Consider the following 22,269-nt stretch of genomic DNA (forward strand, 5'->3'; position numbering starts at 1 on the left):
ATTGAATATCCTCTTTGTCCGTAAAAGCCAGCCCAGAGTCAAAATATGCTGCACTTCAGAATTCACCCTCCCCCGATTTCCTATATTTTCCTTTTTCCATATTCATTCCACATTCTAGGCTGTGCTTCTTAGAATACGCATTTCTGTGTATCAAGTGTGAAAGAGAAGTGATTTCTCACAAGGGTTGTGTAGTAGAAACAGTGTCAATATAGCTTGCCCATCGTAACTTTAAATGCATACACAGCCTCACATTAAGTAGTGGAGATTTTTAATTTTTAATTTTTCCAGTTCTAGGACTATTCAGTGCTTCTGAAACGTTAACAGCATTTTCCTTCAAACCAACTTCATGTTTCTTTTCCAGAACATTAGTGTATAATTTAAATTGGCTTTAGTTTTACTGTTTAAACAGGCTTATTTCACCTTCCCCAAGCCACTGTAATAATTAGCAGACATGCTTTCTGGAAAATGAAAAGGAAATCATGCTGGTGGCATTCATAGTGGTCGGATTTTGGGGCAGTTCGGCTTGCGTCTTTTTGAACAGCAAGGTCGTCTGGTTACTGCAAGGGACAGGGATCTTGGAGTCATCAGATGAATCCTTAAAAAAAATTAATTTCTGAGAGTGTTGGCTGACACTTTTTAGTGAGGAAAAACAGCATTAAATAACAGGCATTTCTGATTTGTGAAAGAAAATTGAGAAATAGGCATGTCTGCAAATACCACAAAAAATACCATTTCCAAAATAATGATCTGTCAGCGAAATTGCAAAATCATTATGTGAATGAGCCGAATTGCTTTATGTATCATCTCATGGAAATATGTTTTGCACAGATAATGTGTCTAATAAGGACACATTTTTAAAATCAGATTTTTTTTTCCTCCAGCAAATAGCTGCACTGCAGGTCTCTCTGAGGCAGTCAACTAGCGCCACCTTATGGATGATTTGGGGACATTGCTGCTTCCCTGCTAGGCTTTTGTAAAATGTAGTAAACTGATTTAAAGTAATGGGAATGGTGGTGGTGATGACAATATTAATGACAATAATAATGTTTCCCCTCCCCCCTGCCTCTTGTTTTTCAGGCATCGGATGCCAGCTCTGAAAAACTCTTCAACACTGTCATTGTAAACAAAGGTAAGGCCCGTTTGTTCTTCTGAGTAATGGCTTATTTTTTCATTCGTTTCATTGTCATTGCCTGAAGAAAGAAGAGCCAGTGTGATCTTGCTCTTTTAATTCTGGAGCTACTGTTGATGTTTCGTGTTTTTGCTTGAGACGAAAGTCTGCATACTTTGTGATGCATTAACAACTAGTTTATTTTAAAAGAATACATTGAGTCTCCATTTAAATTGATTTGGCTAATCACTACTGTTATGTGACGTTAATATCGAACGCTGTACTGGAGAAGAATCTTTATTGTTACTTATCAACTACCCAGCAGCAGGAGAAATATAAATAGCTGATGTGTGTTGCAGACTCTGGTAATCAGTGGATGTTTAGTATTCACAGTATTGTGGTCATAAACGAAGCCATACTCTGCTGTGGGCTTTCTGTAAAGTTAATAAATGAGCAAGAGGGCAGAATTTAAATATGCGCTATCCCATTAATTTCTTCCCAACCACAATCTAGAGTAAGAGGCTAATGACATAACAGTACATTAAGGGAAAACTAACCTTAAATCATTGCCAGAGGCTTCCACGCAGTTTTCATTTGTAGCAGTGTTGCTGGAAATCATGAAATTTAGAGAAATCTCTAATCGCTGGCTCTGAAAAGTGTATAATTGGAAAGGTACAAACCATAAAAACTATTTAATCTTCCCTTTTCCACTATCAAGGCTGATTTAGGGGCTGGCGTGATAATTGCTAAATAAAGATGTGCTTTCCGTGATAATCTCTCTGTTACGTGGACAACACTTGGTAGCACTTCAACAGACTTGGGTCTTCACAAAGTGGAATTTGAGACCATTTCAGCCTTCTGTAGTTGCCTTGGCTAGCATTTTTGCTAGCTGGTTAGTAAGATGTTTCCAAGTGCAGTTATTTTGAGCTCCCAGATTATCTTAGAATTTGAACCAATTGCAGTTTTAAATAGTACATTATGTTTAGAGTTCCCTTGAGGTGTATATGATTGCTGTTACTCCCAGAATTACTGTCACATTGAATTTTATCTTTCTTTATTGCATAATGGAGTATTCCGGTTTTATCTTTCATCATATTTTTTGATGGACTGAAAGTTTGTATAAATGTGTTATCCATAATGCTAAAAGCCCAATAAAAGGAGTTGTGTACCATTCATAGCATACAGGGCTTGTGTGGAAAAATGCACAGTTGTCTACCACTTGGTGACAAGGGAGGGTGATGGGGTAGGGAGACTGAGGTAGAGGACAAGTCACCAAAGGCAGGGCTTCTTTGTTTCTGCGCCCCCTCCCCAGGACCTCTGCCACACGTGACTGCATCTGTCTTCTGCAGACTGGCCACTGAAAGCTTTGGAATGTATTTCCCCTTCTGGGTTCGGGCCCCAGAATAAGAGCTGGCTGCAGGACCGCGCTCTGGCTGCCGCTGCCCCAGACTCTCTTCAGGACAGATGCACTGTTCCCCTCTGCCTCTTCCCTCTGGTTCTTTTCCCCCCTTTCTTTCCTTTTCCAATCAAACGTTTCCCACATTCTTATTTTTGTTTACTTACAGAGCGTGATTTGTGGCATCTATTTGGCTGTGAATAGTCCTGCCCCTGACAGGGTGCCTTTCTTCTGAGCTGCTTTTCTGCGGGTGATTTAGTTGCCTTGAAAGGATTAAGGTTTCTTTGTGTAAACTAAAATCAACATAGGCTTTTCCTAAGCTTTGCTTGGGAAACCATACACAAATAAGCATTTTAGTTGATGGCAGATTATTCCTTTGCCCCTTATTTCCATCAAAATGGCCTTTCTTTTCTCCTCCAGAGTTTCCCCTTAATGCCTTATGCTAATTCCTCTTGGTAGCATGAATGACAAGAGACGGAATCAGTGCGAATCCAGGTGGTGCAAAGTAGACTGACTGGTATCCAGCACCCCCTGCCTCCCTGGGGAGAAAGATTAAGGAGGGTGCAGAGGGGGAAAGCATCGGGGACAGTTTTGTTAAGGGGATTAGTATTCAAACTGCTAAATATCAGGAAAACAACTTCAAAAAGGGATTCATTGTGTAGCGATAATGTCAATAATTGCTTCGGGACAGGTGCAGAGTCTCGTTATAGGCTTGTGGTTTTGGGTCTGTTTTTACTCCGGGTGGTGGCCGTGTTTACAGGATGGATGGTTGACAAGGCCTTCAAGGAACTGTCAGATTCATGCACGTCAAGTTCAAGTTTTTCTACAAGGCGGCCAGCCTGCCTGAAAGTCAGGTCTCCTCTCTTTGTCTGAGTATCTTTAGCCAAGAGCAATAAAAAACATCGTAAGAAAGGGCAAATTTATACCAGGTAACAAACAACTGGGGAAATCGTCAAAGCCCCAGCTTATGGAGTGAGTGCAGCGGGGCTGACACGTGTATCCCTCCACCTCCAGATGTTTAAAGTTACACATCACCTCTCCCTCTCAAGGGGCTGGGCAGTATTCTGGCCTTAGAGGAGTGTGGCTTTAAGCTGCTGGTGAGATTATGCTGTTGAGCCTGATGGCAGGCAGATTTGGTCCATAAAATTTCACCGTGGGAGGGCAGTGCTAATCTCACAAGCTGATTGTGGTGAGGGCTTGGAGGGTGCAGCCGTGATGGGGGGCTGCACAGTGTGGAGATGAAGCTCCAGGCAGAGGCAGCAGGGACAGCGGCTCAAGGCCCATCAGTCAGGTCTGGATTTGCAATTATAACGAAACCTATTCCCGGGCCAGCATCTCTGGTGGGGATAAAACCATTAATTGGGAAGGGGCAGGGTTGAAACAGAGCGGTATCATGAGTAGATTTTGTGTCACTTTTGTCCATCGACTATTTCAACGTTCCCTGTGTTGTAGAGGCCATCCAGTTTAATAGCGGGCTAGTAAGATTTTTGTGTTTAGGTGTTCCGAATGGTCGCTTTCTTCTAATGCCTTTGACTTCCTGCTTTATAACAAGTTGATCAGACAGCACGTGCTTGCATGTACACACAACATGCCCAATGAGAACTGGGCATTTCGAAAGGGGTGTGGCATCGAGCAGGGCTTAGTGTTGGAGACACAAAAAACGGTTTAACTTTAATCAAGGTCATGGTTGCTGTATTTAATCTTTATGTGTTTAAATGTTTACAGGATGTTCATGTGAATTTTATGAATCCTTCTGTCTTTGTGACTCAACCATCTGCCAAAGAAAAAATTAATTTTCCCAGTGAGACAGAGACACAGAGAGAGACTAACTTAGCATCCCTGTTTAGTTAATTGAAACGCTATAGGAGCAACAGGACTTGTACCCCAAATTCTGGGGTATTTATTCCAAAGAGGAACTTCTCACTGTATGCACATGGCCAGTATTTATTATCCTTTCTTACCTGCTCTAGAACCTTGGTGGTGTCACCAGCTTGGTCTGTAGACAGAAGTGCAGAAGATGAGTTCTTTGCTGCACGCACCTGTCCTGCCAAGATAATGAATCTTTCCTAAAGCTCTTGGATTGTTCCAGAGCAGAGCCGGTTGAAGAGGAAAGAAAAGAAGGGAAGCCTGTCTGGGAGGAAGGAGAACAGCAGGCAGGCGTCAGGAGTTTTGCAGAGCCCTCTGTTTATAGGATGTCAGTCCTGGTGTGGGGCCGTGGTTCTAGGTTAGGGGAAGAGAAAAACCCCTGAATCGCTGCCCCTTCTTGGTTCAGAGTCGTCCTTTTCAGGATTTACCCTGCAACCAAGACAAGTCACAGACAGACAGTGAGAGGGGCCCATTGGTGTATTTTATCCCATGACTTTCTCACCCTTTCGCTCTCCTTCAACTTTGTCTCACATTGCAGAACTGGGCCCTCCTGGGGAAAAGCCACCTCAGTGAGCCATCAGGGAGCTGTGTCCAGCCAAATGGGCATCTCTGAATGGCTTGGGGGTGGGTTTCATCCAGTGGGGAATGAAGCCTGTCATTCTGCTTCTTTCTACTGTGAGCACCCAGTGTCTTTTGAAATGTGAACAGCAACAGAGCAGCCGCTCACCCTCATAGGCAGGACCCTACTTCACCTCCATCAGCTGGGAGAGTCTAGTGGACACTCACGCACCAAGAAGAGCGCTGGATGCAGTGCTGTGGCCACCTGGAGCCCTCTGACCAGGACTGCTTTTCCTCTCCCGGGCCCCACCAGGCCTCTTAGTGGAACCCACCCGGCCTCTTCTCGGGGTTGGTTTTGCACTGAGAATTTCTAGTGGGATACAGATGAGGTTGGAGCCTTTAGGTGAGTGGAGCCTTTGGATATTTTTGGCAGTGTGGTTATATCGGTATTGTAGAAAGAAGACCTAGCTTAAAAATTGCCTGAAATCTGAGGAGATGAGGTAAGAAACAGGTTACCCAGAGATACTGCTGGCTTAGTAACCGGGTACCTAGTAAATTCTTCAGAGGTGACCATATGACCGTATTCTTTAGGTTTAGACACAAGGGATTTCCTTGGTTTGGTGACGGAAAGGTAAGAGTTATATTACCATCAAGGTCACCATTGACTTTTAAGAAAAACCCATTCCCACCAAGCATGGTCACTCATGCCTTTAATCCCAGAACTTTTGGGAGGCTGAGGTAGGAGGATTGCTTGAGCTCAGGAGTTCAAGACCAGCCTGGGCAATATAACAAGACCTCTTCTCTTCTAAAATTCCAAACAGCTAGCTGGAGGTGGTAGCATGTGTTTGCAGTCTCAGCTACTTGGGTGGGTGAGGTGAGAGGATCGCTTGAACTCGGGAGGTTGAGGCTGCAGTGAGCCCTGATTGTGCCACTACAGCCTGGGCAACAGAGTGAGATACCATCTCAAAAAAAAAAAAAAAGGAAAAGAAAGCCCCTTCCATAAAATAATTCTGTGCATGAAAATAATGCAGTTGACTGTGGAATAGCTTTCTAAAGAAAACAATTTGGTTTAGAGTTTAAAATCCCTTTATAATGAATATATGGAGACCATTTTACAGTTCCTCATAGGGTTCTGGATTTAGTTGTAGGGAGGACATCATGTAAAGTGCATTCCTGATGGGCACAGAGCATACTGTGCCAGTTGCAGACTCTATAAATTAGTTGTGTTTTGGTCATGCCTTCAATTCCGCATCAGGGAAAGTTAGACCATCACACATTTATTTTTCTCCCTCTGGATCTTCTTTGTACGATTTCAGAGCATTTTCTTGGGGTTTTAGGAGATAGAGATGTCTGGAGAGTTAAGTAGTATTTAAGGGTAATTGGTGCTCGATGCAAGAGACAAAGGAGTTATGAGTAGTTCAGTCCCTCCTCCTACTCCACACTGCAAATAGCATGCAATCAGCTCCTTTTGTTATGGAAATTGACCTTCCTATAGAAGCCGACTCTTGGAGAATTTGTTGTATAGAATCATCCCTTGAGAGTTCTTGGGAACAGATGCCTTGTACTGTTAGTGTGAAACCACCAGTAATAGTAAAAAAAAAATTCCATGTTGCATGAAAGTGTTTGCCTCCCGAAATTTTTCCAATAGTTGCTACCTGATCTTTTGCTGAACCTGTGAATTCATGTGGTGGCGAATCCTGGAATACTGGATCCCATCACTGGAATTGTGAACCAGGTGGAAGATTCCAAGCATTTGAAGTGATCTTGATGGTGCCTTTGGGGTAGAACTTTGACAGCTGCCACTTTTCCATCCTGAGTGCCCCTGTGATGGAGGAGGAGTAGATTGCAGTGTAACCGATTCCGTTCTTTTAGTCAGATGTTCAGACATCATTCTGGTTACTTTTGAGATCAGTGGAAAGCCCTTGGCTTATACTGGGTGATTACTGCTGTCCTCTGCAAGAGATTTCTCTATCCTTGGCAATACTGGGCAAAAAGCTTGAACGTTCATCAGCCTCTCTTCAATCCATTCATATTTAGTGTTTTGTGTAGTTAATGATATGGTTAGTATTTGGTTGTCTCAGAAAGTAATACACATTCATGATAGACAATTGGAATTGAAAAATATCAGATTGGTTCTCTAGAGTCTAATGAGAACAGTGGCATGACAAAGGGCTCAGTCACATGGGCCAACCCCAGACAGGAAGGTTCCTAAATGGGGGAAGCCTGTGGCTAGCGCATGGCCTCTGGATTATTTCTAGTTTCTGACAACTGCAGAAAAATGTTATTTTCTCTGAAAATGTATGTTTATTTAACTAGGTTTCTTTTTGCTTCACAATCTGGATTCCATTCAGTCAGTTACCACTCCAATTAACTAACAATTATTTAACATTAACAGTAATTACAGACGCCAGTTAAGCGCCTACAGATGTCAACTGTTAGCTTTGTACCTAATCACTCAATGAAATGGAGAAAGTTCAACAAACATCAATTAGCCAAGCAATTAGTATGAGTTAGGAAAGAGCATGTTATCATGTGTGAGCTGATTCAATTTATTTTATTTTGGCAGTAAAATACACACAGGCAAGCGGCAATAAGTTCCTCAGATAAGATAAAACTCTATTGTTTTGTGGCTTACATAAGAATTCTTTCCTTTCCTGTGCATAAGTCAAATACACTCTCGTCTGGAATTTATTTAACAGAATTTGTCTCAATTACTCAGAAAGCTCAGTCTCAGGAAGCACCTTTGGTGAATTATGAATCCAGTGACTGTACTGTATAAGGAAATGCCAGAAAACTTCAGTGGATAAAATGATTGATTCCCGCTCGAGTAATCCTCTCCGTGCATTTCTGATTTTTACCAGTTTATTCCTGAACCTCTGGTGGAACGAGTGTAACAGTGATTTTATTAATTTCATGGTGCCTGAACTTTTGCTCAGCTGTCTTTTATTTAACCCAGAGCTAAGATCAAAGTGTTTTACCTACTTGCCCAGTCTGTGCTTTTAAAAAGTGGAAACAGCTGTCTATTGAAGATCCATTTCGTAAATTCACCAACGAGATTCCAGACTGTCCCGAACTCTCAGAGGTGCTGTTCCACTTTTTTTTTTCCCCCTCCACCTCCTCCGCCCCGCAGACTTGACTTCTATTACGAGCTGAGTTTGCCTGGACTTTCTGGGAGAATGCATGATTCCAGAAAGTGGTATTTGGAGACTCATTTTACCTCCCAAGAGGAAAGCTGGGCATAAGAGCTGTGCCTCTGGTTCTCTTCCTACTAGTGTATCTCATCAACCCTTAAAGCTCATGGATAGGAGTGGGAGAAGGCAGTCCCTCGTGGGGTGCTTTGTCAGGTCTGTGTGCATCTTACGTGCAGAATTTTCCATTTGAACAAGCGTCTCAGCGTGAACGAAATGAAACAGTTGAGGAAAAAGTCTTCTGCCACTGGTATGGCTTGGGGTGAAGGGCCACCTTGTCCCACGTGCAGTTATAAAACATTTTCTGGTATACACCCTGACACCAGTACATGCTGGATCTTGACAGATGTCTTTGCTCTTCTACATCGGGTCATACGGTCTCTGTGAGTCTGCTTTGTCACATTTTGCTGCAGTAACAAAATAGCTCAGAGACCTACAACAACAAAAGTCTTGTGTTAGGTGTCATCTGCCAATCAGCCGCAGCTCTCCTTGTCTTTATTCTGGGATCCAGGCCAAAGGAGCAGCCCCCATCGTGGTCATACTTCTGGTAAACGGGAAAAGAGCAGAGACAGAAGCGGAGAATGCCTCTATTTGGATGTGGGTGTGTCATTTCCTACAATCTCATTGGCCAGAGCAAGTCACATGACCAAGCCTGCCGTCAATGGAGTAGGAAGTGAACTCCCACGGGGAGGAGCCCAAGAGAAGAGGGATCCACAGGGAGGGATGGACCTTGGGAGGAAGGGGAAGCAAACACGGTCATGCCGTCTGCCACAGGCCCATTCCGGAAATCTGACAAATCAGGCGCTGTTGCTTCTTACTGTGTTAATGCAAATGGCGTGGAGGGTGGCTCGCATACCTTTTATGATGATCTCAGTAGGCTTTACCGTTAGAGACCTGGGTCTCTAATTTAAATTTGCTTGGGGTTTATGTTAAGTTTGACCTGATAAACTGTCAAAAAATGAATTGCTTTCTTAGTATTTACCTGGGTTAACTTATTGCTGGCTTTGAGGGACTTGTGGAAAAATTGCCCCAAAGTGCTGAAATGACTGCAGTGATTTGCAAGGAATAATTGTTGGACCGGCCAGATGTTTAGGCTCTGCATAATTAACCTGAGGAAGCATGATTACTATAAAACTTTACTGCAAAATAGTATGCACTGTAATGGTTACTTTGAACCTGGGTTTTGGATTTAAGTTTCTCATAGACACTGCTTTGAATCACAGCTCCACCACTTACTAGCTGTGGAACTTTGGGCTACTTAAAACACCTTAGAACCAATTTTTCCTTCGGTAAAATGGGAACAACCAAACCCATCTCATAGAGCTGCTGTGATGCTGAAATGAGGCAATGTATAGTAAGTGCTTAACCTACCTTGTACCATATTTTTGATCTAATTATACAGTGGGCTAAGTATTTTACATACATTATGGCCCCTAATCTTCATAGTAGCTGTTACTTAGAAAATAATTTAGAAGGCTGGGTGCAGTGGCTCATGCCTGTGATCCCAGCACTTTGGGATGCCGAGGTGGGTGGATCATGAGGTCAGGAGTTCAAGACCAGCCTGACCAATATGGTGAAACCCCATCTATACTAAAAAGAAAAATAGCCAGGCGTGGTGGTGTGCACCTGTAATCCCAGCTACTCAGGAGACTGAGGCAGGAGAATCACTTGAACTCGGGAGGTGGAGGTTGCAGTGAGCTGAGATCATGCCACTTCATTCCAGCCTGGGTGATGGAGCCAGACTCCGTCTCAAAAATAATAACAACAGTAATTTAGAAATAGCATCTCCGTTTTATAGATGGGGAAACTGAAGTTAGATATGAATAGTTAGCAGGTATTGAAGACTTTCTTTTTGTCAGGTATTGTTCACTTTATATGTAATTCACTTTTTAAATGAGTAAACTGAGGCTCAGAAATTAGGTAACTTGTTCAAGGTCGCACAGTTAGATAAGTGGTAGAACTCAGTTCAGCCGACTCCCAGACGTGTGCTCATAACAGCCATACTGTGCTGGGGGCTCTGGGGATATGGCAGAGAATACAAAGGAGGAGGAGCTCTGTCCTTACTGAGGGAGACACAAAACAGGATGGGAAAGATTTGGACTGAGGGAAAGACACTGGCAGGAACCCGCAGCGAGGGCTTCCCTAGGGCTTTTCCTCAAGCACTTTCCCAAAGTATTTTATCCTCTCATAAAACATAAAGTCCTGGAGGTTCCATCCAGGACTTCTCCGGGATGTCAGCCATTATCTGATCACCTGTGACCAAAGTCGCCGCAGTTACTCCAGAGCAGCGGGGCTCAGCTGACGGCCTCTCCAGCCTCCTCACTCTTCCATGCCCATTCTTGTGTCTTCACGTGCTGATCTTTGCTTTTCAGCCAGATTTTATGAGAAATGATTTAGGAATTTCAAGCAGGGGCATTTCCCTAGCAACCAATGACATAAGCACAAGGCCCAAATCTGTGCTGGGGAGGATGCTGTTAATAGGGAATGGTGTTCTGTGGGCTCTGATCTGCTTCTCTGACCCTCGTAAACCTTGTCTTCTAAAGGGGGAGGCTGAGAGCACATCATTGCTTTTCTAAGAGTCTTTTGAAGAGGGAAATGTCTCAAGTGTGCCCGTTAATAGACTGATGTGGGAGGCAGTTATATTTGGACGCCTTTAAAAGCCACTTGGAAAACATTTTCCCCCTCTTATCTATCACCTTTCACATCTCTCAGCAGAGTAACACTAAAACCTAATTTTAGCCAAGATTACATCATTTTCTCATTCTCTGTTTATAGCTGGGAAAGGTTTTTCCATAGTAAAGCTCCTGTCCCCGAAAACCCAGCTCCTCTGCTGGACCTCTTGGGCTTCTGTCAAAGGCTTCTTTACCCATAAAGTTTACTTTGACAAGGAGTCTTCTGAAGCAGATGGGTCAGCTGTGAAATAAATGACCTCATTGGTTCCATTTATTCCTTCATTTGGCTAAAGGTGGAAGCCATATTGGAATGAATTCTTTTCCTTCACATATTATTGAGCACCAACCAAGGAACAGGCTCTGGAGACAGTGACACTGAAGAGATGACAGGCGTCTGACCAGAAGAGTAAAATAGTTTACACATATTTTGAAATGCAAAAAGAGACTTTTCAAGTGGTGTAATAGCAAAAGTCACTATTTTTTCTTTTTTTTTTTTTTTGAGACAGAGCCTTACTCTGTTGCCTAGGCTGGAGTGTAGTGGTGTGATCTCAGCTCACTACAACCTCTGCCTCCCAGGTTCAAGCAATTCTCCTGTCTCAGGCTCCCACGTAGCTGGGATTACAGGTGCCCACCACCGTGCCCGGCTAATTTTTTGTATTTTTAGTAGAGACGGGATTTCACCATGTTGGTCAGGCTGGTCTTGAACTCCTGACCTCATGATCCGCCCACCTCAAGCCTCTTAAAGTGCTGGGATTACAGGCGTGAGCCACTGCACCCAGCCAATTCAAAAATAATAATAATAACTTGAAGACTGATATGGAAAAGCTGATCTGAGGTGAGCCCCAAATGGTCAGCAGACCAAAAACAGACAACTCTCAAACTGCAGAATTATGTCGCCTGTTTAGAGAGCCCCAGAATCTGCCAGCTTGTGCTCACCATTAGACTAAAACCTACCCCTTTGAGTTTACCATTTCAAAAATTGATGCTGTGTTAAATGAGTTAATTAAGCTATTGCAAAGGTTTTTGACAGTGTCATAAAGATCTGTAGGTCACCTATCACTAGAGTCCACTTTTTTTATGTTTCTGCAGTTAGATTTTGTTGTTAAAATTCTTTTTACTTTTTAGATGGAGTATCTCTTTGTTGCCCACGCTGGAGTGCAGTGGTGCAGTCTTAGCTCACTGCAGCCTCCACCTCCCTGGTTCAAGCGATTCTCCTGTCTCAACCTCCCGAGTAGCTGGGATTACAGGCGCCAGCCACCACACCCAGCTGATTTTTTGTATTTTATGTAGAAATGGGATTTCACCATATTGACCAGGCTGGTCTCAAACTCTTGACCTTGTGATCTGCCCACCTCAGCCTCCCAAAGCGCTGGGATTACAGGTGTGAGCCCCACACCTGGCCTTGTTTAAATTCTTACCTGGTTGGCATACCGCAAGGAGGTGGCAAGATGGAAGGCCCATGCTCAAGCCTGTGTGTAAAGTTGGCCAGATCACTCCCTCTGGCTTGCTTTTCTCATGAGTATCATGAGAAACTGGGGGGTGGCCTCCAAGATTCCTTGTAAATCTAAAGGCCAGAGTTGGTGTTGGAAATATTCTAGGACTAGCCAGCGCCGTGGCTCACGCCTGTAATCCCAGCACTTTGGGAGGCCAAGGTGGGCGGATCACTTGAGGTCAGGAGTTCGAGAGAAGCCTGACCAACATGGCAAAATCCCCATCTGTACTAAAAACAGAAACATGAGCTGGGTGTGGTGGCACACACCTGTAATCCCAGCTGCTCAGGAGGCTGAGGCACGAGAATGGCTTGGGCCCAGGAGGTGGAGGTTGCAGTGAGCAGAGTTAGTACCACCACACCCCAGCCTGGGCAACAGAGCAAGATTCTGTCTCAAAAAATATTTACGTAGATATTTTGGGGCCTCTCAAAACCTGACGCTTCTGCAGAGGGCAGACATTTTCCCTGCTAGCTGTGAATGAGATTGTGAACTCTTGGCATTTGAAAGCAGTAGTGCCTTGTAGCCAATACCGGGACTTCAGTCCTAAGCTTGTGAACAGGAATAAACCTCTCTCCTCTTCAGGAGATTGCATCTGTGTAAGAAAGATCTTAAAGAGGGGATTGAGGCCCGGGGTGAGGGAGGAGTGGGGAAGGCAGTGAGGAGACTACAGTGTGAATACCAGCTGTTAGGTATTAAGCTGTTAACTTCCAGAATAAGAATAACAATAGAGTCCTTCTCTGCTTGCCTGCATCTGGGGTGCTGTTAAAAGATGATTTATCTGCTCCATAAATGTTTATAAAACCCCACTGTATATATAAGTACTTAGGGTTTCTTTGTACTTGACTTCTCAAGTGGAACCACGGTCACTTAGACCACTTCCTAGGCAGGGATTGCTGCAGGTTAGATGAGGGTGGGGCAGGGGCGAGAGACCAGGGAAAGTCCCTGTCCGGGAGCACCCCCGGGGCAACCGCCAGGCAGCTGCTTTTTCTATGAGATGACTCATTTTACCACCTCAAATTGAAATAAGGCTTGCACGGGCCACTGTAGATCATCGAAAGAATGTCACCATGTCCCATCTGTCTTCAGCTGTCGCAGGCTCTCGTACACCAAGCGTTTCATCAGAGCTCTGGCTCTACAGGTTCATCTCGGTCTTTTTGACTGAAGCAATCTTACTTTCTACTTTTCTTTTGCTAGAAGACGATAATAATAGCTTCATTCTATCAGTGCTGCATTTGCTGTTTGTTGGTTTGTAACTTTATTCGCAGTCTTCTTGTGTCTTTGGGGGGAAGTTGGTGTTAGAGGTGGTACACACCAACAATCAGGACTGCATTTAAGGAGGGGGAGGGGCTGAGCTAATTTGATTAGCTTATGGACTATGTGGTTTTGTTGTGTGCAGTCGGCTGTAGGGGCCCTGTGCGAGGACCTCTTCCCAAGGTGTTAGGCATCAAATCAATTTGATTTCTTCTCCCATGGGAAGAAGAACTGCTCTTGAGGCAGTTTGAGAATAAAGCAGAGGACGGCTTGCCATTCCCCCGCTGGTCTTGCCTCCCAGGAGTCACGGCTGTTTGAGCACATGACCCATTACAACCTGTTACCCCCTTTGGCCAGGGCCTCACCCCCAGAGCACACCTTCAGGCCGTGCTGGTGTGAGCCTTCTTTCCTTCCCAGGGCCCTCCAGGTTGAGGGAAGACAGCCGTACCCCTCCACCGTCTGTATTAGCTCCAGGACAAACTTGAAAACTGCCTACTCTGAGGGTTTTTTTGGCATTTTAAAAGTTCAGGCCGACTTTCCGAGCCCTCTCAGCATCCTGCCAGGTATCTTATCTTATTCAAATATCCTAATTGCTACTGGGGCTGCACATCATCCTAGCACCTAACTGACAAAACAGACCTTCACCTGAGGGCCTCATTATGCTTTCTGCCTGTGCATCAGGCCAAAAATACCTCCACAATACCTGCTCGACATCCTGGGCTTCCAAGTGACAAACAAATAATTGGGTGAAACAAACCCTGGGCGCCCAGCAACTGCCATGAGTGTCGGAGCACAGAAGAGTCCACGGCAGTAACAGTCACAGTGCTGCCTGGTTCATGTCAGAGCAAATCTTTGAACAGTGGGTTGTGGTGACAGCAGAGAATGACAGCTTTGGAAATGGCATGCTAGTTACTGCTGCAAGTGAGGCCTCTCATGTAGACCATGACAAGCGGCTGTCATTGCCGTGCAGGTGAACAACTGACATTCTGGAAGCGGGAGGGCAGGAGCCACGCGGGAGGCTGTTTGGCAGTCGGTGGGGCCAGACTTCGGAGAGGGGCCCCCAGTACTGGTGACCCTTGGCATTTGTGGTAAAAACTGGCCTACAAACACACACGCGGTCCTTGCCCCTTCACTCCCCACTCATCTTCTCTGTTGCCTCTTTGGAGTTCATATGAGAGAGGGCTATAGGAATATAATCCCACATGCTTAACGCACGTTTGCAGTTTCACTCTTTTCACTTTTTTTTTTTTTTTTTTTTTTTTTTTTTTTTTGAGACAGAGCCTCACTCTGTCACCCAGGCTAGCATGCAATGGTGCAGCCTCTGCTTTCTGGCTCAAGCTATGCTCCAGCCTCAGCCTCCCAAGTAAGCTGGGACTACAGGCACAAGCCATCACACCTGGTTCATGTTTATATTTTCTTTTTGTGAAGACAGGGTTTTGTCACGTTGCCCAGGCTGGGTTTGAACTCCTGAGCTCAAAGTCACCTGCCCACCTCAGCCTCCCAAAGGACTAGGATTACAGGCATGAGCCCCCACACCCAGCCTCCTCTGCATCTTGCTATGTCAGGGATTGGGTTTGTGGGCACAATGCTTAGTTGTACAGAGTATGGAAAAGGCAAGGTTTCTGCTGATAAGGAAGTCATACCATGAAAAGGAGTGGGTTGGATGAAATTCAGTGCAGAATTGGGTCTAGACAGTGGTTCTCAGAGTCTGCCTCAGTAATACCTGCATCCTCTGAGTGGATGTCAGCCATGCAGAATCGCGGCCCCAACCCAGACCTACAGCACTGGAAACTCGGGGTAGAGTCAGCACTCTGTTCTCACAAGCCTTCCAGGTAGTTCTAATGCAGACGACTCTGGTCTAGATACAAGGAAGAATATTTTGTCAGTGAGGTTTGGTTAATGCTCAGATGATTCAGAATCACTGGGTGAAATCATACTCTACTGCACAGAGAATAGGTCTGTTCATAGTCAGGCAGCCTCTTTTTTCTTTCTTTTTTTTTTTTTTCTGAGACAAGAGTCTCTTTGTCGGCCAGGTTGGCGTGCAGTGGCGCGATTTCGGCTCACTGCAACCTCCATCTCCTGGGCTCAAGCAATTCTCCTGCCTCAGTCTCTGTTTTTTGTTTTGTTTTGTTTTGAATATCAATCAACTTTACCTGATCTGTTCAAAGTGACCCTGCACCCACCATTGGGCCCTGTCAGCTTTCAGGTCATGGATTTCCAATCCTTCTACTCTCCATAGCCTGTGAACAGGCCACTCGTGTTTTAGGATGGTTGCAACAGATGCTAGGCCTGTACTTAGGGCTCTGCTCATCTGAATGGAGTTTGAAACCATGAACTTGGGCCAATGTTATGTTGTGAACAGCTGAGCTAACTTGCTCAACCACTTCTCAAAGACAAACTGTTCCATCGAGTTCCTGCTTGGCAGGTGCCACCACCATTGCCAGCCTGCCACCTGTGTGAGGGGGCTGTCACAACACAAAACACACACTCATACGGGACAAATATGCTGTGATTACCACCAGCTATTTTTTGTAAACAAAGAATTGTGTTAATTCTGTATTAAACTGCATTATCCAGGATTGTAGAATAATGGCCAGCAATGTTTTGAAATCTTTTTTTTCCCATATTGAATATTACAGTTTTAAGGCCGTAAAACTAACATGTAAGCTGAGTTTTCCCAAAAAATGTAATACTCTAAGAAGTTTCAGTAAGTTAGCTAAATAGTAAAGCTTTTTCAGTTGTCCTTCAGGAATAGGCATCTTCCAAAACTAGTTGTGTTAAAGCAGTGGTTCTCAAACTTTAGCCTGCCTCAGAGTTAGCCAGACTTGTTAACATACAGCCTGCCGGCTCCACCTCCAGTGATTCCTAATTCAGTGGGTCTGGGCAGGGTCTCCGGAACTTGCATTTCAAGTAACCAGGTGATACTGATGTTTCCAGTCCTCTAAGAGCACTGTGAGATTCACATGGGTTAAATGTGAATGCCTGTTTCAATAGGAAATATCTGAATTGAGCTTCCACTCAAAGATGTGAAATGTATCTTTTGATTTAAGATGAAATTGGCACATGAAAGTGAATTCAGTTTTATCATGAATTGGGAGCTTCTTACAAAATGAGAATTTTCAACCCTAATTCAATATAGAAAACACAGAAATGAACCCCCATGTATACACATTACCTATATTCATGTTTATCAAGACTTTTTCACAGTTATTTTTGTTGATAGAAAGTTTGGATAGGGTGATATATACCTTTTTTTCTTTATAGCTGAAATATTTTAAAGCATGTGTCAGCCATCATATCATTTACCACTACATACTTTAGTGCACATCTATAAAAAAAGAACATTTCTGGTCACATACTGTTACCACACTAAGTATACAGTAATTCCTCAGTGGCATCTGAGGAATCTGCCTCCACGATCTCATCTCTCTGATTGTCCCACAAGGGTCATTTTGCGCAATCTGTTCACATCCAGATACAAACAGGCACACATACTGCGTGTCTTAAATCTAGAGTGCTCCGCCCTCCCCAGCTTCCCATTCTTTTCAAGTCATTGACTTGTTGCAGAAACCAGGTCAGCTGTCCCGGAGACGGTCCCACATTCTGCAAGTCCTTGTGGTGCCATTTAGCTTGTTCCTCTGTCCCTCCTATTTTCTGTGAATGGAAGTTTGATTAGATTCAGGTTAGACTGTTTGGCAGGAAAACTTCATGGGCACTGCAGTGAACCTCATGTTGCCTCACATCTGGGAACATACAGTGTCAGGGTGTCCCAGTTTTAGTGGTGTCAAATTGTTCAGTAAGTTCAGGTTGGGGCAACCTGATACTTGGATAGTAATGTTCCCCATCAGGCTTTTATCTAATGGTCTCATTTATTGATGATGCTTGCCTGATGCAGTAATTCGTTAGAGATGGCAGCGGGTGACTTTTCCACCATTATTCCACACTCATTGGCTGAAATTCTTCCGTACAATGGCACTTTCCCTCATCAACTAAAGTTGTTTGGTTACACTCAAATTCGATAAAAGGAAAAGTAAGATAAATGCTCAATTCTCTCTTTAATTGCAAGTTTTCAGAGCAGAAAGTTGGTGCTCGACCAGGAGTTTACTGATAAGTCTAAACACTTCTCTGCGTTTTCCTTAGAATAAATCTAACCGAAGCTTTCAGTGTGTTGAGCTTTTCTTACATGGTTTGTGTTTATCAATTGGAGGGAAAAAATATCTAAAAATTAGAAAGCTACCACAGGAACATCATCATCAAATTAGCTTGTACACACTTAAGTGTGTGTGAATCTAGTCATACCTGCCCTTCATAGCTCTGTTGAAATGCCACATCCTCCAGGAAGCCCTCCTACCTTCCCAAGGTTTGAACCTTTCCTGTGACACTTCCTGCATTCTGCCTGCCCTTTTTTTAAAAAGATAGTGTCTCACTCTGTCACCCAGGCTGTAGCAGTGGCATGATCTCGGCTCACTGCAACCTCCACCTCCTGAGCTCAAGTGATTCTCCTGCCTCGGCCTTCCAAGTGGCTGGAATTACAGGCACATGCCACCACGCCCAGCTAATTTTTGTATATTTAGTAGAGATGAGGGTTCACCGTGTTGGCCAGGCTGGTCTCCAACCCCCAACCTCAAGCAATTCACCTGCCGTGTCCAAAATATATTTGTGGTGGCAGCTCCTGGTGATGCCGTTCCAGCCTGGGAAAACTTGAGGAGAGGTTCAGTCCAGCACCGTGGGCACTGTCAATGTGTATCAGGTGTATTTGGTTACTTCATTTTATGGAAGATTTCATGTGATACTGAGACTTAACCTCCCACGAAATGAGATTTATAGAATGGAAAGGTATGCTTCTAATCAATAGAGATCAAACTCGAAAAACTGTGAAGCCATTTCAGGTGACGGTAGTTATGGGTGGACATCTCAGTGGGGTTAATTTTTTTTGACTGTTTTAAGCCTTGACACTTTTATTTGTTTAGAAACTGGGCCTCGCTCTGTCACCCAGACTGAAGTATGGTGGCATGATCATAGCTCACTGCAGCCTTGATTCCTGGTCAAGTGATGCTCCCACTTCAGCCTCGTGAGTAGCTAGGACTATAGGTGTATGCCACCACCGCTGGATAATTGTTTAATTTTTTGTAGAGACACGGTCTTGCTATGTTGCCCTGGAATTCCTGGCCTCAGTGATCCTTCTACCTCAGCCTCCCAAGTAGCTGGAACTACAGCCCTATACCACCACACCCAGCTAACTTTTTGAATATTTTTGTAGAGATAGGGTCTCGCTGTGTTGCCCAGGCTGGTCTGGAACCGCCGGCCTCAGGCGGTCCTCCTGCCCTGGCCTACCAAAGCATCAAGCTCTGGCTTACTTTGTCTAGCACCCTTTGAGGGTGTGTGCATGTGTCAGGGAGAGAAAATGGATCTCCCACGGGGTGGGTGGAAGAGGATTTGTCCCTAGCTAATCCTTTTTTGCCTGTTCTTTAAAAAGCGTGATAGATAGGCCAGCCCACCGTGAGTTCTCTGGTGGCAAAAGGACAAGAAATCCCTGCTATTGATTCGCTCTCCGTGTAGCTTCCTCTTTGAAGCGCCTCCAGCCCTCGCCAGCCTCTTGGTGTACGTTGCTGATCTTTGGCCCTGGGTGCCAGCCAGCCTCGGGGGCGGCGCTGCCTTTTTTGGCAGAATATCACTGTTAAACCACTTTTGATCTTTAAAAAATCCTACACCGGTTTCTGAACCTGAAAATGCAATTATTTTAAAGGCATCCTCACCACTCACTCCATGAGAACTCCGTTATACCATCTGCACCTGCCAGCTGCAGTGGGGATCCCATCATCTCGTGTCTTCCATTCCTGCCCTGGAGGAAAGTAGATTTACCGAGCTGATGACTTGGGTGCATTTGTACATTGCAACCTTAGTTTCCCTCTGGAAGCACGTAGCGCATTCATCACCCACCATTCATTCATTCATTCATTCATTCATTTGGTGCCCACTCCACTGTAGCTGGTTCACGGTCTGTCTGCTCCCTGTGCCACACCCACCCCGTCAGGTGGGCCTTTTGGAAGTGACTGAGGTCAGCTGTGGGGCAAGAGCTTTAGTTTCCTCTCAACTCGGAACACTTCTTCCTCTTGCTCAAGAGGTGCTGCTGCTTCTGCCCCCTTCCCCGGCCGGCCTCCACAGTCGAGCGTTTCTATCCGAGCTCACCGTTGCAGGCATGGCCCCTCCGTCAAGTCTTCCCTTTTCTCCTGGCTTTCTATTTCTTCCGGTCTCTTGAGAGCATCCTTAGCTTGAAAAACAGTAACACAGAGGCCAGGTGCAGTGGCTCACACCTGTAATCTGAGCTCTTTGGAGGCCTGGGGCAGGCAGATCACTTGAGGTCAGGAGTTCAAGACTAGCATGGCCAACGTGACAAAACCCCGTCTGTACAAAAATACAAACTATTAGCCAGGTGTGGTGGCACACACCTGTGATCCCAGCTACTCAGATGGCTGAGGCACAGGAGTCACCTGAACCTGGAGGCCATGGTTGCAGTGAGCTGAGATTGCACCACTACAGTCCAGCCTGGGTGACAGGTTAAGACTCCGTCCCCCAAAAAAACCACCGCATAACACGGAAATGCACACAACAGATGTAGCCCTGCTGCTTCACATCCTTCAAACAAAGAAAGCTTTCTGATGCCTTTTCTCATTCCCCCGTTGTATAAAAAACGTTGCATTTGTGTATCTTTTTGGTGATAATTAAGGTGACTGTATAACTTACTGTCCAGGGCTGGACACTTCTGAGAGTGAAGTAGACTGCTCTTCATCGTTGTCCTGGGACAGCAGGCCTCATCCCGGACTGTTACGTAAACCAGGGCATATAGTCACCCTAGCGATCATCCAGTTTTTCGGTTTGTCGTCGTGGTTCAATCCGCTAGTGATGACACTACCATTTATTCAGGACTTAACCGTGAGACGAGCTTTGTTCTCATCACTGGGATTAACCCATGGAACCCTCGCAGTGCCCTTTGGAGGTAGATGGTATTATTAGCACCATTCTGACTGTGTGGAAACTGAGGCTGAACAGGTTGCCGAAGATTCCACACCCGGTTAAGTCCTCCATACTCACCCCAGCTACAGCAGCCCGCAGGGTCAACATCCATATCTCCTCCGAGCTGTTAGCAGAGATTTCTAAATGACTGTTCAATTAAAAGATTATACCCTGTAAACAAGAGTATTGCCTTCTAAAGTAATTATTTAGGGTGCCTGGTTGTAAAGGGCTCACTAACAGGAGTGGAGACATGGAACCGGCTTGGAACAAGCAGGGCTTTTCCCGTCGCTATCATAATCGAAAACACACATTTTTAAAACAAAGAAATGGAAAAGTCTAGACTCTAAGCTGGCAACACCCCACACAGTGAAGTTCTGGTTGTTTCTGCTGATTTCTCTCATCTCACCGGCTTCGCATTCCCAAAGGTAATTTAGGATGGTGCTACTTAAGAACTGGAGTTAACTTAGTGACCAGATACTAAGGCATGAATTTGTTCATCTTCCCAGGAATGGAAATGTGATTTAAAAAAAAAAAAGTACAAGCATCTCTTGTAAGAGTTTAGGCCTCTCTCGGGTCTCGTTTCTTTCCCTTCTGGTTGCTGTTCTTCTTCCCCTACTTAAGAAGCCTTTCCTGCTGAAGTCTGAATCATTACTCCACGGAGTTTATTATTTAGGCAGATCCAAGGTTCACCATGAAGATTTTTTTGTGTTTTAATGCCACCAGGGTGACAGGAAGGTTTATTGAAAGCTGAACTTTGTTTGCTCTAACATTCACAAGCCTCAAGAGTTTGAGGAAGTAGGAAGTACACCCGGTGCCTCGGGAATACTGTTAGGGTATGAGCATGAAGTTGTCCACACTGGTCTGTCTGCAACTCTCAGGCCTCGGTCTGTAGGGATTAGGCAGGAGAGGATGAAGGTGGCTGTTGCCCAGAAGAGAGCTGCTTGAGAACTTGACAGAATATACTTCTCTTCACGTTCCTACGAAGAGTCACAGAGAGGGGAGTAGTTCGTAGGGATCTTGTTATTGTACGTGTTTTTTAACACGCGCACCGCCCCCATCTTTCAGCTTTGGTTCCCTCTAAAACCTTCCTGTTCTCATCCTGGCCACCAGACTTCTTCCAGGAGGAAGTCCCTTCTCTCTTTTTTTGTCACCAGGCCATGTTTGTTAACCATCTTCAGAATTACGGGACTTTAGTAGCTGAGGGATTCCTTTTAAAGTGGTTCCAAACTCAGCACCTTTAGGCAACAGAGCCTGTCATTACTGCTTTGTTAACAGAAGCTTGTTTTGAGGAGCTAGGAAAATAAGTTCAAGCTCAGCTTCCTCTGGGTAGAAAGGGTATCCCATATCTGATGATGATGTGAAGAAACAGTTTGTGAGCTATGAAGTGAAAAGGTCTTGAACACGAGAGAGAAGCAAAGGGGTGTATTTCCGGTAGCATACGAACACAAGGGACACAGACCTCTGGCATCTCATTGCACCTAGAAATCTGGATGGTTTCAGGTGACAATGCAAAGCATAGGCTTTTTTTCAATCTTGGGGATTTTTAAAACATGGAGTTCTTTAATAGCATCATTTGCTGAGCCCCAATGTATATCTACCGCCCTGCTGGACTCCTGATATACGTTCTCGCTAGTGGGTCTAGGACCTGCAAGGCTGGTATTGTTACTGCTTTGTGGAGGTTCAAGGAAATGACATGCCACAGGCCACACGACTGACATGTATGAGT

General features: G+C 44.8%; 1 protein-coding gene across 5 annotated transcripts in view; it reads left to right on the forward strand.

Annotated features, from left to right (window-relative positions):
• The window catches only part of AUTS2 (activator of transcription and developmental regulator AUTS2), a 1,213,422-nt gene that overhangs the window by 1,121,600 nt on the left and 69,553 nt on the right, over nucleotides 1–22,269 (forward strand). For all 5 annotated transcript variants that reach the window (XM_074390595.1, XM_039460391.2, XM_039460392.2 and 2 more), the window contains one exon: nucleotides 1,078–1,129. In XM_074390595.1, the coding sequence (XP_074246696.1) occupies nucleotides 1,078–1,129 (52 nt within the window). The remainder of the gene's footprint in view (nucleotides 1–1,077; nucleotides 1,130–22,269) is intronic.

The sequence above is a fragment of the Saimiri boliviensis genome, chromosome 20 (assembly GCF_048565385.1).
Source record: "Saimiri boliviensis isolate mSaiBol1 chromosome 20, mSaiBol1.pri, whole genome shotgun sequence".
NCBI classification, from domain to species: domain Eukaryota; kingdom Metazoa; phylum Chordata; class Mammalia; order Primates; family Cebidae; genus Saimiri; species Saimiri boliviensis.